The 14,064-nt window shown below is 49.5% G+C and overlaps 1 protein-coding gene across 7 annotated transcripts in view; it reads right to left on the reverse strand.

Annotated features, from left to right (window-relative positions):
• Window positions 1–14,064, reverse strand: part of trc (Serine/threonine-protein kinase tricornered) — a 262,213-nt gene that overhangs the window by 87,012 nt on the left and 161,137 nt on the right. For 3 of the 7 annotated variants that reach the window (XM_071687189.1, XM_071687188.1, XM_071687190.1), the window contains exon 2: window positions 117–999. The exons of the other annotated variants lie outside the window; for them this stretch is intronic. In XM_071687189.1, the coding sequence (XP_071543290.1) occupies window positions 117–189 (73 nt within the window). In that variant the 5' untranslated portion in view covers window positions 190–999. The remainder of the gene's footprint in view (window positions 1–116; window positions 1,000–14,064) is intronic. 7 annotated transcript variants of the gene reach the window in all.

The following is a 14,064-nucleotide window of genomic DNA, read 5'->3' on the forward strand; positions in this document are numbered from 1 at the left end:
TCCGCCGAGAGCCCTAAAAACTCCCTACCCTTCATCCCTGGCTGGGCCATACACTACCTAAGACCCTTATCGGGGTACTTACCTGCCCCTCCTAAGCCTAGAGCAGTGGTACTCACCTGCTGGTGATGACTGGACAGCCACGTTGTTGTTCTCGTGGGAGAGACCAAAGAAGTGTTGCCAGAAGTCCATGATGGGGAGCGTGAAGCACCAGCCGCGGGCATAGGTGCAGAACCTGCTGCCTCCTGCCTCCCTTACCCTCTTGACGCCTCGCCTTCCTCCTCCTCCCCCGCCACCTCCTCCTCCAATGCCTATCTTCGTGTTCCACTCCTGCCCGCCGTTGGCAATATGACGTTCCTCCTCCACCTGTGCTAGTCAGGCCACCGACTGAGGCGCTGTCATTCTAGTGTTTTCAGAGTAAATCGCCGAACAATTTCGTGAGAGAGGGCAGGATGGTAGGGTCGGTGTGACACGACGACACACGACGCTTCGCCTCCCGTACAGAGACAGTCCAGTACACAGCTGTGTAGCCTCACACACACGCAGAGACGCGCACGAGGCTGAAGGAGCGCTGGTACACAACACCTACTGTAGTGAGGCCTCAGTGACACTTACTGCAAGCTATGATGGTAGGAGGAGGAGGAGATGGATGCCCGGCGTCGTAGTGGCTTTCGTGAGGGAGGTGTTCGCCCACCGACTTCAACACACACACACACACACTGGTCTAGTGATCCGTGCAGCGTTGGCTGATCCTGACTCACAACCTTCCCTCACACTCCTGCCTGCAGCACTATCATCACCCCTCCAACGCTACACTATTTCCGCCTGACTTCCACTGATGGTCATGACAACATGGGTATGACGTCACATTATCTGATCCACGTCCAGTTTTTTTTTCTGCTTCGTCTGCCAAGTAACAATGGTCACTTGCCAAGGTGGTCAACAGCGTTCATTAGTTCTTGTTTTGTTTTTTCTCCTCACCACCACAGCTCCTAACAAGCCCTAGAATGAATATGTAAAGAATGAATACCACCTGAGCATGAGGAGGTTGCATAATGTAATGTAAGCAACGTCTGTCTGCTGTTTACAGCTGCCCCATTAACAGCGTTCAGGTTGATGCTCTAACAACACTTCCCACTCCAACTTTTGAATATATAAATATATATTGTCTATATATTTTTATTCTATTATACTTTGTCGCTGTCTCCCGCGTTAGCGAGGTAGCGCAAGGAAACAGACGAAAGAATGGCCCATCCCACCCACATACACATGTATATACATACATGTCCACACACGCGCATATACATACCTATACATTTTAACGTATACATATATCTACGTACACAGACATTTACATATATACACATGTACATAATTCATACTTGCTGCCTTTATTCATTCCCGTCGCCACCCCGCCATATATATATATATATATATATATATATATATATATATATATATATATATATATATATATATATATATATATATATATATAACACCTTTCTTGCCTAAGCAAGGCAGCGTCAGAAAGAAGCAACTCAGCCTTCGAGAAAAAAAAATCAACCCTTCCTTCTGTTCCTACTTTTAGAAAGAGACAAACAACAAGGCTGGCTATCGAGCTGCCTATGATATCTAGGTGTCTCCTGGTAACGCAGGAGACACCTGGGCAATACCCTTTCTCCCACGTCCACATAGATGTCTTACGATACACTCCGTGCCTGCTGCAGGATGTGGACTTACTGAAATATACTCGGCACTTTACACATCCAGACACGTCCAGGTGACGAGTGTGGTGGCAGCACACCACCTGCCACGGTCAACATTATCACAAGACGAGATACACAAAGGTTCCTAAGCTCTTGGTGACGTATTATGACTGGAAGGTGAGGAGTCGAAACTCCCACAAGCTACAACTTAACTGCTCAACCGAGACATTCCTGATACAAACCCATCCATAATTAATCGATATGAATAAAAACAATGGTGTATGTGGCACACTGTGGATAATACTAGTAACTACAACTTTATCAATGTGGGCAGTGGTTCACCATGACAGTAAACAACAACAGTTATGATTAACTCGTTAAGCAGGACAGTTCACACTTGAGGGTGGGGTCAAATGCCACACGTAGGTAAAGGTCGTACGGTCGTAGGCTGGGGGGGGGTCACACGGTCGTGACCCAGGGACTACGGGAGGAGACAGTCGGTGGGGATCACCGTGGACACCACTGTGGTAAACCCCCAAGATCATGGTCAGCCGGCCAGCCGGGCTAGCCAGCCAGGGAACAAGGAAATCTTGGCAGGCACCTCAAGACACTCCCCTACTCTCTCTCTCTCTCTCTCTCTCTCTCTCTCTCTCTCTCTCTCTCTCTCTCTCTCTCTCTCGTCCATCACACCAGCACGACGTGGTGGTGACGACACCAACCCTCCAACACACTGACGTAAACCCCCACACCCATCGGCACTACGAACCTCCTCATCCAGACGTCACCACCACCCGAGTCATACCTCGAGCATGCCCCCATCCACGCACTCCCAACCCCTACCGTCACCCTCGCCCGGGCGATAACGGGGGACCTGCATCTCCCGAGACAACGGGGCATTTCCTGGGCGTCATTACATGGGAAAGTACACATACGGCCTCACCAGCCGCTTGCTGCTGACTCACCCAGCCTCCACACCTCCCTCCCTGTCTGGCTGCCACGCGTGAGGCAGACGTGGCAGACAGGCAGGGAGAGTGTCTGGCTACCACACATGAGGTGGGTGCTGGTAGACAGGCAGGGAGAGAGTCTGGCTACCACACATGAGGTGGGTGCTGGTAGACAGGCAGGGAGAGTGTCTGGCTACCACACATGAGGTGGGTGCTGGTAGACAGGCAGGGAAGAGTGTCTGGCTACCACATTAAGGGGAAATGGAGCTGAGAGAGAGAGAGAGAGAGAGAGAGAGAGAGAGAGAGAGAGAGAGAGAGAGAGAGAGAGAGAGAGAGAGAGAGAGAGAGAGAGTCTGCCTGCCACACTCGTGGGTGATGCTCCAGGCAGTGGTCGGCAGGAACGGGGAAAGGGAACAAAGGCAAGGTCGACAGCCATACTCTTGCATCCGCACCAGACTTCATCAAGGGGACCTGAGAGACCTTACACACACACACACACACACACACACACACACACACACACACACACACACATCACAACGAAGGTAAAGAGTGAGTTCTAGGTACACAAGGTCATCCTCCCATGGGCAAACACGACCACGACCTACCACCCGTCACTCAATATAACAATTGGTTTATCACACAATCTATATCAAGCTCCCGGAGTCACTCACATCCTCCCACCTCCCTTAATTCAGAAAGCCTCCTAGGACGGGCAAAATAATACCGAAAAGTCTAGTACTAAATAAGTTAGTGGAGGCGTGGAGTGCGGTGGTCGTGACGTGGTTCACGACCCAGCCAGGAGGGGCGCCACGGGGGGAAAACCAACACCAGAGGAAAGAAATCTCGAGACAAAGAAATACGAACGGATGACACGAAGAGCAGGACAAACAGAACGAACGAGCACAGGAGAACTCTACAACGAAGAAACTTCGAGGAAAGTGGACTTACGAAATAAAACAATGAAAGACAATCTATGCTGAGCACAATACGACACACTGAAGAAATCACCGACAACGGCGAGTGCTATGTATCAAACCGCACAGGGAAATAAATGACGTACCTAAAATATACACTATATACTGGTGACTCAAGCTCCCGGTTCAGGAAGAACGTATTACTAACTGTCTCCTTAAAACATGCAGTGTTTGACTAAGCATTTCCTAAGGAAGCATCAGCCACGCACGTGCGCGCGGGGGTGCTCTCTCTCTCTCTCTCTCTCTCTCTCTCTCTCTCTCTCTCTCTCTCTCTCTCTCTCTCTCTCTCTCAGTAGGGCTGGGAACTGATTCTCTTAAAGAACCCCCCACCCCCTCTCTCTCTCTCTCTCTCTCTCTTTGTTGAGGGGCATGACACCAGCATACATCCACGAGGAAATGACAAAGTGGCCCGCCACTGGGAATAACCTGAGGACACCGGACGGTGAGAGGAATCCAGGAGACGACAAGGGGGGCAACAGGAGTACATACCACCTACATGAGAGACAACAGTAGGTATGTGAGGAAGGAGGGGAAACTGGTGCCAAATTATACAGTGAATTAAAATGTTGCAACGAGGCAAAGGAGGACGAGGACCACACACACTAGAACGAGATAATAATACGAGAGGGTAAGAGGAGGGTGAGGCTTGGGGTGAGTCTCTTCCTCACCACACTCGTTTACACCCACCTACACTCACTCCAGCGATGGCACTTACTCATGGTAGGTCATCCTCACAAACGCCTCTGCAACACCTCACACTCGTTTCCTAGCCTCATCGTTAAGTCCTGCCTTCCGATACAAATGAGACCGAACCTCTCTTAACAGAAGGCTGTCCCATGAAGACTTCGACACGACTCAAATATCATCTCAAATATTCGAATATCCCTCCTCCTACTGTGTACAAGCGACACAAATATCCACATGAATCATAACATCATTATCCATAAAGCCCTCGTCCTGTGGTTTACATTCGAGCCAAATAGCACCACCAAATATCACGATTTACATTCGACCCAAATATCATATCAGTCAGTATATTCCATCACCCCCCAATGTTTACTCACAACTCAGATCCTCAATGACTATTCATGAATCCCTTGAGCTAAGATCTCTCTCTCTCTCTCTCTCTCTCTCTCTCTCTCTCTCTCTCTCTCTCTCTCTCTCTCTCTCTCTCTCTATTATACAACGTATCAAAATTAGAAACATCGAAGCATGGGGCTCTGACGCTAATGGCAGAGCGGGGGGTTGAGGAACATTATTAATCTTTGTGCACGACGGAACAACCATGATCTACAGGTCACATAAATGAAGGGACATCACGGTCCATGAGGCACCATACCATCCATTCTGTCGTCTTACATCACATGGATGGGAGATAAACCCTCTGGGCTACGACCATACAAAATACCACACTTCTGACAGGGTATCAAATATATATATATACATATATATATATATATATATATATATATATATATATATATATATATATATATATATTTCATGTGTGGCGGGGTGGCGACGGAAATGAATAAAGGCAGCAAGTATGAATTAAGTACATGTGTATATATGTATATGTCGGTGTATGTATACATATACGTTGAAATGTATAGGTATGTATATGTGCGTGTGTGGACGAGTATTTATATACAAGTGTATGAGCGTGGGTTGGGCCATTCTTTCGTGTGTTTCCTTGCGCTACCTCGCTAACGCGAGAGACAGCGACAATGTATAAATAAATAAATAAAATATACAGTGTATCTCATGTATTCAACGAATTCCAGCGACTACCCAAATATTCTTCGAAAAGATCCTATGGACTGGACACTCCTCTGTGACCTGTTTGTATTTGTCCTGTGATTAAAAATATAATACTTGATGTATAATCAAACACTGATACCCTCGAGAGGTATAGAATTACCTCCAGAAGAACTGTTCACATTCCACGTTCAGAAACTAAAAACTGATCAGGTCATCCCTCTTATCTCTTCCAAGGCGGGCAAGTCTTCAGCCTCTATGCCTTTCCCTTAGCTCTTTGTTGCCTTCCTCCTCCGAACCTTCTCTATTAGCTCTCTCTCTGATCTCTTTCTTTCTTTTAGGTGCGGTAACCAAACCTGAGAAGCATGTTCTAGTTTCGGCCTTACCCTAATACTTGAGAGCCATTCCAATATTTGCCAACAGCCAATTGATCTCCTACTGTGGGACTCTGGCGACAGGGTAGGGACGATGTGGATAGGTGTGTGTGTGTGTGTGTGTGTGTGTGTGTGTGTGTGTGTGTGTGTGTGTGTGTGTGTGCAAGCGCGCGCACGTTAAGTAATTAAAACTAATGCTGACATGAAACAGCGACGCCAACAGTGTGGAACATCATCACAAGAGCAGGATGGGGGTAGAAGCTGGACAAGAGTCCTTCAGGTCTACCCATCCTGCAGCCACGGTAATCTGCCGTAACGCCACATTCCAAGAAAAGTTGAAGTAAAAAATATCGCGAATGAATCCCTGGGGCGCCTTGTTACCCGCCTCCCGCAATGGCCGGTGGTTGGAAGCCACGGTGGAGCGAGGCGAGGCGAGGTGGGGTGAGGGACACGGCAGTGAGGCCGGGGAAAGACTCACCGGTGCTGTAGGGAGAGGAAATGTTGAGGAGAGAAGTGGAGGCTGAGGTGAGGGAAAGAAGGAGCCTAAGCTGAGGCCGTCCGGGCTGGCGGAGGAGCAGGGTTGTCCCGGGGCACTGAACCCACCCACTGGTCCCGCCGCCCACCCACCCGCCCGCCCTCATCCACCCACCCTACCTGTCTGGCGCACACCTGCCAACCACCCACCGCAAACCACCTCCCACCCACACACACACCCGCTTCACTCAACCACACATACCCTCAACACGAACTGCAAGCAAACATACACACAAGCTGAGGTACTCACACAAACAGAGGACAAAACTCTCTCTCTCTCTCTCTCTCTCTCTCTCTCTCTCTCTCTCTCTCTCTCTCTCTCTCTCTCTGTATGCATTAGCACATTAAAATACTTGGCGGCCATAAACTAAAATCTCTACGACCCAAACACGAGTTATACATTTTCTTGACGTCAGTACTAACAGTGATGCTGCAGGGAGGTCTTACACCTGAAGCAGTACGGCTTAACCCACCGGGCAAGACGGTACACGGCCCTGGAACACGACAGTGAGATCCTTTTCCTTAGAAAGCTTGCCTTACCAAAGGGCCTCAACTGTGTACTCAAAGATCGTACCATAGTGATGGAGAGCATAAACCGTGAAACGCACAGCAAACACAACTTGGGGTACATACGAAAACAACCATATTCTCACAAAGACGCGGTCGCACACTGATCATCTTCGAAGTATGGAGGAGGTCTCTTCAACCACTGCACCTGACACCTACCACACACACACACACACACACACACACACACACACACACATGACAACAGTGACCATAGACACACACAGTACTTCAATACCAAGGTGAATACCACCAGAAACGACAAGCGCCACTGCCTACCACCCTAAGTATGCTGGAGGGTGAGGAGGATAAAGAGTTGAAGATCCTATTACTACTATCCTTCAGGAGATAACCCCCTTCATATGACATTAGGTCTTTCGTTATCTGGCTTTCCCATTTAATACCGTCTTGCACCAGCTAACCTCGTCACACACCATCAGGTCTTCTGTTATCTAACTTTCCCATTGTGTACCTAGGTCTTGAGGGGAAGCTCACAGCGGTGATGGACTCGCATCACCCTCCCTTACTCTTCCCTACTGGCATCATCCTTGACCCTCCCTGACTCCCTTACAGGATTCACCAATCACCCTCCCTCACTCCTCCTACAGTCTTCACCCATCATTCTCCCTTTCTCCCCTTACACCCTCCCTCACTCCTACAGACGTCACCCAGCACCCTCCCTCACTCCCCCCACAGGGCTCACCAATCATCTCTCCCGTTCCCACACCATAATCAACTCCCTTTTGGCCCCATGTGTCTCCCCTCCCGAACCAACCTCCGAACTCCCCAAAGACCCCCCCCCCCCCCCCCCCTTCCCTGCGCTGCTGCATCCAGCCACGCCAGATAAAAGAGGGCAGCACTTCCTCTCCATGGGTTCTACATACATAGTACCACTTACGTAACGTGACACAATTAGCCATAAACCCCAAATGGTGACACAACATTTCTTTCTACTGGGCATAAACTATGCGTTCAAGGCCATGATGTTCTTGCAACGGCCCCACGTGAAACCAAAGGTTAAGTACGATCTGTGCTCGAGCAGGGGTGTGGTCAAGACATCAGCCACACACACACACACACACTCGCTAACCTGCACCAAGCACACAACCTTCTCATATGCAAGTCTATGAGTCAGTATGAAGTCCTGAGGGTGGGAGGAGCACCCACGACCGCCCTTCCTCGAGACAGCAAGTGATGAGCGAGGTGACACATCCACTGTATGTATATCTCTATACCGAGGCGCCACGCGAGTCCTCGCCACCCCTCGACACACCCACAGTCACAGCAGTACAAATCAAGGGTCCGTAACCTGTTTTCCTCTCCTGCAATCACCGATACCCCGAGCTTTCACACGGACTGACCTAAATATCCCATACATGAAAAGCGTTATACGTGTGATATCCGTAAGGCGCAGCGTCTCTTAGACAGCTTGCTTGAAGGTCACATTACAGAGGGCAATGCCAGGCCAGCTATAAAGCGGGTACAGTACAACACACTGACAGGAAAGCAACAGGTGGGCTCGAACGGGCCCGAGGACACAGGGTTCTTATCCCGCCGGAAAAGGGCAAGTAGTGATAGTGGCACGCGGTGACAGTACGTAAAGGGATCAAAGTATACTCTAATACGAAGGTCAGAGCATACAGTGGGAACGCTACACACTTGACGGGTGAGGCAGTGTGTAGAGAGTCACATGATACAGGAAATGTAACTCAGGCCACACCAAACTCTAGGTACATTAAGAGAATGTATGGTGATCGGCAGGTTCACCACACTCAAGACATGAAGCACACCTGCCTACGGGCAGTGTCAACAGGTACACCTGACCAGACGGTGTAAAGGGGTACACAAGGACATGTGCGTGTAAGAAGGTACAACTGACCATAGGGGAATGTGAGGAGGGACACCTGGCCACGGGGAATGTGGAGGTATACCTGGCCGCGGGGAATATGAGGAGGGACACCTGGCCACATAGGTCGTGGACTCTGGCCCCTTCCAACACCACCTGCTACACGTCTCCTTGCCCTGCATACTTCAGTGTTGTTTCCCAAGAACATCGGTACACCATAAGAGCCACATGGTAAATATTTTCTATGCTAAGTGGGTACACTAGAACATTAGTCAGTCTCTCCACTCCTGTGGCCAGCGTGGCTTTCTTTCTTTATATATATATATATATATATATATTTTTTTTTTTTTTTTTTTTTTTTTATACTTTGTCGCTGTCTCCCGCGTTTGCGAGGTAGCGCGAGGAAACAGACGAAAGAAATGGCCCAACCCCCATACACACGTACATACACACGTCCACACACGCAAATATACATACCTACACAGCTTTCCATGGTTTACCCCAGACGCTTCACATGCCTTGATTCAATCCACTGACAGCACGTCAACCCCTGTATACCACATCGCTCCAATTCACTCTATTCCTTGCCCTCCTTTCACCCTCCTGCATGTTCAGGCCCCGATCACACAAAATCTTTTTCACTCCATCTTTCCACCTCCAATTTGGTCTCCCTCTTCTCCTCGTTCCCTCCACCTCCGACACATATATCCTCTTGGTCAATCTTTCCTCACTCATTCTCTCCATGTGCCCAAACCATTTCAAAACACCCTCTTCTGCTCTCTCAACCACGCTCTTTTTATTTCCACACATCTCTCTTACCCTTACGTTACTTACTCGATCAAACCACCTCACACCACACATTGTCCTCAAACATCTCATTTCCAGCACATCCATCCTCCTGCGCACAACTCTATCCATAGCCCACGCCTCGCAACCATACAACATTGTTGGAACCACTATTCCTTCAAACATACCCATTTTTGCTTTCCGAGATAATGTTCTCGACTTCCACACATTTTTCAAGGCTCCCAAAATTTTCGCCCCCTCCCCCACCCTATGATCCACTTCCGCTTCCATGGTTCCATCCGCTGACAGATCCACTCCCAGATATCTAAAACACTTCACTTCCTCCAGTTTTTCTCCATTCAAACTCACCTCCCAATTGACTTGACCCTCAACCCTACTGTACCTAATAACCTTGCTCTTATTCACATTTACTCTTAACTTTCTTCTTCCACACACTTTACCAAACTCAGTCACCAGCTTCTGCAGTTTCTCACATGAATCAGCCACCAGCGCTGTATCATCAGCGAACAACAACTGCTTCATCTCACACATCACATTTGACTACACGTAACTCACACGACTAGTTCGTTCTCCTTTATCCTAGATTCTCCTAAGGTGAGAGCTAAGTCGTAAGTCTTTCTCAGTCTTCCTCTCTCATGAATGGACTATGCCTGCATCTTAAGCAAAAATATACGGAAGTCTCTCAATTGAGCAACTGTATGTTCCTTGACCCGGCGCCGCCATGATAAGCAGGTGAGAGAGAGTAATATATTTGCTACGTCACAGAAGGGAGAGGATATGTTCCGCTGGAAAACGTTAAGTCAGTGAACTACGGTCTATTCTCAAACTAATCACTTCCACTGTATATGATAATCCCCACCCAAACACTCTTTCCTCTCCCTAAAACTCCCTAAAACAGTCTGCACGAGGTTACACCGCGAGTGAAAAGTCATCTTTGGCGAGGCCTATACCGCTGGGAGTACAGAGAGTATCGTTGAAGAACTTCTTCATCCAAAGGGGTCTACATTCCCCTGCTACTGCACAGCCTTGGGTTGCAGGAACCTTTAGAAAAGTAAGGCCAGGACATCTTTTCAGAGAAACTGGTCTTCTTGTATTTATAGATAAGTAAATAAATACATGAGGTTTGAGAGACGAGGCCACTAATGAGTGACTCTCTCCTCATATTCAAGAGAGACCACCTCACAAAAAAGACGTAGGTGCCTGAGAGCATAATCACGCTAATATGTACAACACGGGAGGAGGAGGAGGAAAATGATGACTAGTATACCTCACTGAAGGTGAGGAGGTTCCTGACATGTCCACCACATCCCTTGCAACGAGGCTACCTAAACCTACTCCAACAGGGACATCTCCTCCTGCCCGATGCTACCCCTAGGTTAATGCCAACTGTTGGAGGCGGCAGGGCGCACTTACAGCAACGGGTACTGCTAACACATCACCAAAGGGGAGAGAGACTTCCCATGCATAGAGGCACGAGGGTACGGTCAGTTGTATTCTGAGTGTTGGTCTGGTTCTAAAGGGGAGGTGATCACTGGTCATACGATACAGGCAGCAAGGTCAAGGACACAGTATTAAAGGAGACGAGGTCAAGGGTCAAATGTTAAAGTTACGAGAGGCGAGTGCCAGATATGATGCATCAGCTGCAGCGTAGTCTGTCATCAACTATTCAGTGCTGGGAAACGATGTGCTACGGCTGAATGGTTGGTTGCATGTAACAACCTATTCCAGTATGGGTACGGTTACGGTTTGGGGTCAAGATGTGGTCTGGGGTGTGGCTGTGGGTCAGGGTGTGGCAGGGGGTGGGGCTATCTGTGAGTCAGGGGTGTGGCTGGCCTAAGGTGTCATTTTGGAGGCGGGGTATGAGATCGGTGTGAACTGGAGTGTGACTATGGGACAGGGACTATGGGACATAGCTGTGGCTATGTGTCAGCGTGTGGCCTGGGATAGGGCTATGGGCCAGGGCGTGAACTGGGTGGGGCTATAGGTCAGTGTGGCCAGGGGTGGGGCTATGAGTCAGTGTGGCCTGGGGTGGAGCTACGGGTCAGGGGGTGGCCTGAGGTGGGGCTACGGATCAGGGCGTGGCCAAGGGTGGGGCTACGGATCAGGGCGTGGCCTGGGGCGGGGCTACGGGTCAGGGCGTGGCTTGGGGTGGGGCTACGGGTCAGAGTGTGACCTAGGGTGTGGCCTGGGGCGTGGCTATAGATCAATATGTGGCCTGGAGTGTGCCTATGGGCCAGAGAGTGTATCCTGGGGTCTGGTGGAACCCTACTGCAGGTCTAATATAAGAACCACAATACTATACACTATGCCGAACCGAAGGCATGCACGGTATACCATCTGCTTCAAAAATAGCCTTGCCGTCAACCGAGGAGGGGTGTCTTAAGGGAGGAAGTCTGGCATCCTACGTAGACGCTGGATACCATTAAAATAAAACAACACTACTATCATGCAGGTGAACCTTCAATGTGTTCCTCTAATGTACACCTCACGACCAACGGCTGGACACCACACCACACGTACACTACGGAGCAACATCCCTCACCCTCAGAGCCGGGGCAGGTTACAGAAACCCCAGAGGGTACGAGTATCCTTCTCCCCCATGTTAGGCGATACGGAAGCCGCCGTCCCTGCGGCTGCGGCTGCTGTTGCGCCACATGCTACTTCCGGAGTGGATACACCACTGCACGACGACACCCACCCACCCAAGCAACAAAGCACACACCACAGCCAACGTTCCATTACCCAGGCAGAAGTATAAGACTCGCGCAGAACAGCATACATCACTACAAACGGACACCAGAAGAGATTAATGAAGAAAAAACCTTATTCAGCAACTGTGATATGCGATATTCATGGAGTCTAACCCTCAAGCATATAGTGTCTAATAGTTACCATATATTCTTCTAACCCCGTATGAAACGTTGAGATATATCTAGACACATCCGTACATGGACAATAGTATCACACATCCGTACATGACAATAGTATCATCTTTAAATTAATAAAAAAGTAATACATGTACATGACGATTTCTGATGACTACCGTCAAATACAGTGAGAAAATGACGTAGCACATGGTAACGTCTGTCGAGCAGCGAGCAAAATGGTGTTGAGCGTACGAGGAAGCCTGGGAGCAGGATGATGGCCTCATCTCACTATTCCCGTTCCTCTGACCCGGCCTGACTCATCCACACCTGTAGCCTGAGAGTAAACAATCCGAGAGTTCACACCATCACGGAAGACACACACACACACACACGGGCGCTCAGTGACTTCCCCCCTAATTACAGACCGTTGTCGGTTTGACGATGTGAGGGAGCACGTCAGGCCCCGGCCATTCTCCCGTCAACAGTAATGAAGCATGATCATTCCACAGGTGGCAGGGTACCGTTCGTGGCAAAGGGAATCACAGGATTTGTTCCCAAAACTATGTTCCACAGCACGTCCTGCCACAAGGCCCTTTGTCTAGCCAAACCTCGTACCCTTACCACTAGCCTTACACAGCCTACATATGAATGAAGGCAGTTTTCATCGACCACTGAACAGAGTGTAAAGTGTTGAGGACGGGAACAGAGGAGGGCAAGGGAGCTCAGGACTGGGAGACGAACAACAAGTGCTGAAGATGGTGGTGCGTATTGCGCAACCTACTCGTCACTCCACCCGATCCTCCTCCACCACACGCACTTCCCACATTCAACTCTGGTCACTGTATATATTCCTGCCATACATCCTCTTTCCCCTTTCAACAACCAAACCCCCATCTCTAGCTACCAAGCCTCCCCCTTTCGCGAGGGTCAATTACATCATGCGTTGTAGTACTTGGGGAGTCAACATACGCTCAGCAACCAGCAAACTTCCCAGGTCCAAGGTCTGACGCATGGGTGAGGGTTCTCCGTGACACCAGTGGGGAAGGGAACGTACAGCGGTGGTCAGGAGATGGCTATAGTGGTCTGCGGGGTAGTGTTTCTGGCAAGGGAATGACCGATGCCACATCAACATGGGTATCTGGACCCAACCACGGCAATCACAGATCCCTAACTGACTCCCTTTAATTACCGATCACAATAAGTAAACTACCAGAGGGCGTCGGGGATAAGGAAATGGGATGTTGTTACGCGCTGACAACACTTTTAAGAAAAATCCTAGCCATTGCAGCGAGAATAATTAGTTAGGATGTGCTATGTGACACCTTTCATTTTTTTGTACACTGTTTGTGTGGTATGGGTGGTTGCAGAAAACCATTTGTACGTGGAGCTTCTCCTAACATCATAAGGAGCAAGTACAGTGCTGGGCAACATGATCCGGAGGGGTGGCGGAGGGGCGGGAAGCGGTGACAGCGTTATGGTGGGGTGTGAGTGTTGATGGCCGGCAGGCACGGAAGATCACCAGCCCGGCGCCGCCGCGCCTTCATCAAGGCCACACCACCATCACCTGGCCACACCGACCTCCTCATCATCCACACCACCACCATACTACTACATCATGTGCTGATACAGCGGTACCAGCGAGGGTTATAAGGCGTCCCACGGGGATCTCTGATACCGTGATACG

The sequence above is a fragment of the Panulirus ornatus genome, chromosome 43 (assembly GCF_036320965.1).
Source record: "Panulirus ornatus isolate Po-2019 chromosome 43, ASM3632096v1, whole genome shotgun sequence".
NCBI lineage: Eukaryota > Metazoa > Arthropoda > Malacostraca > Decapoda > Palinuridae > Panulirus > Panulirus ornatus.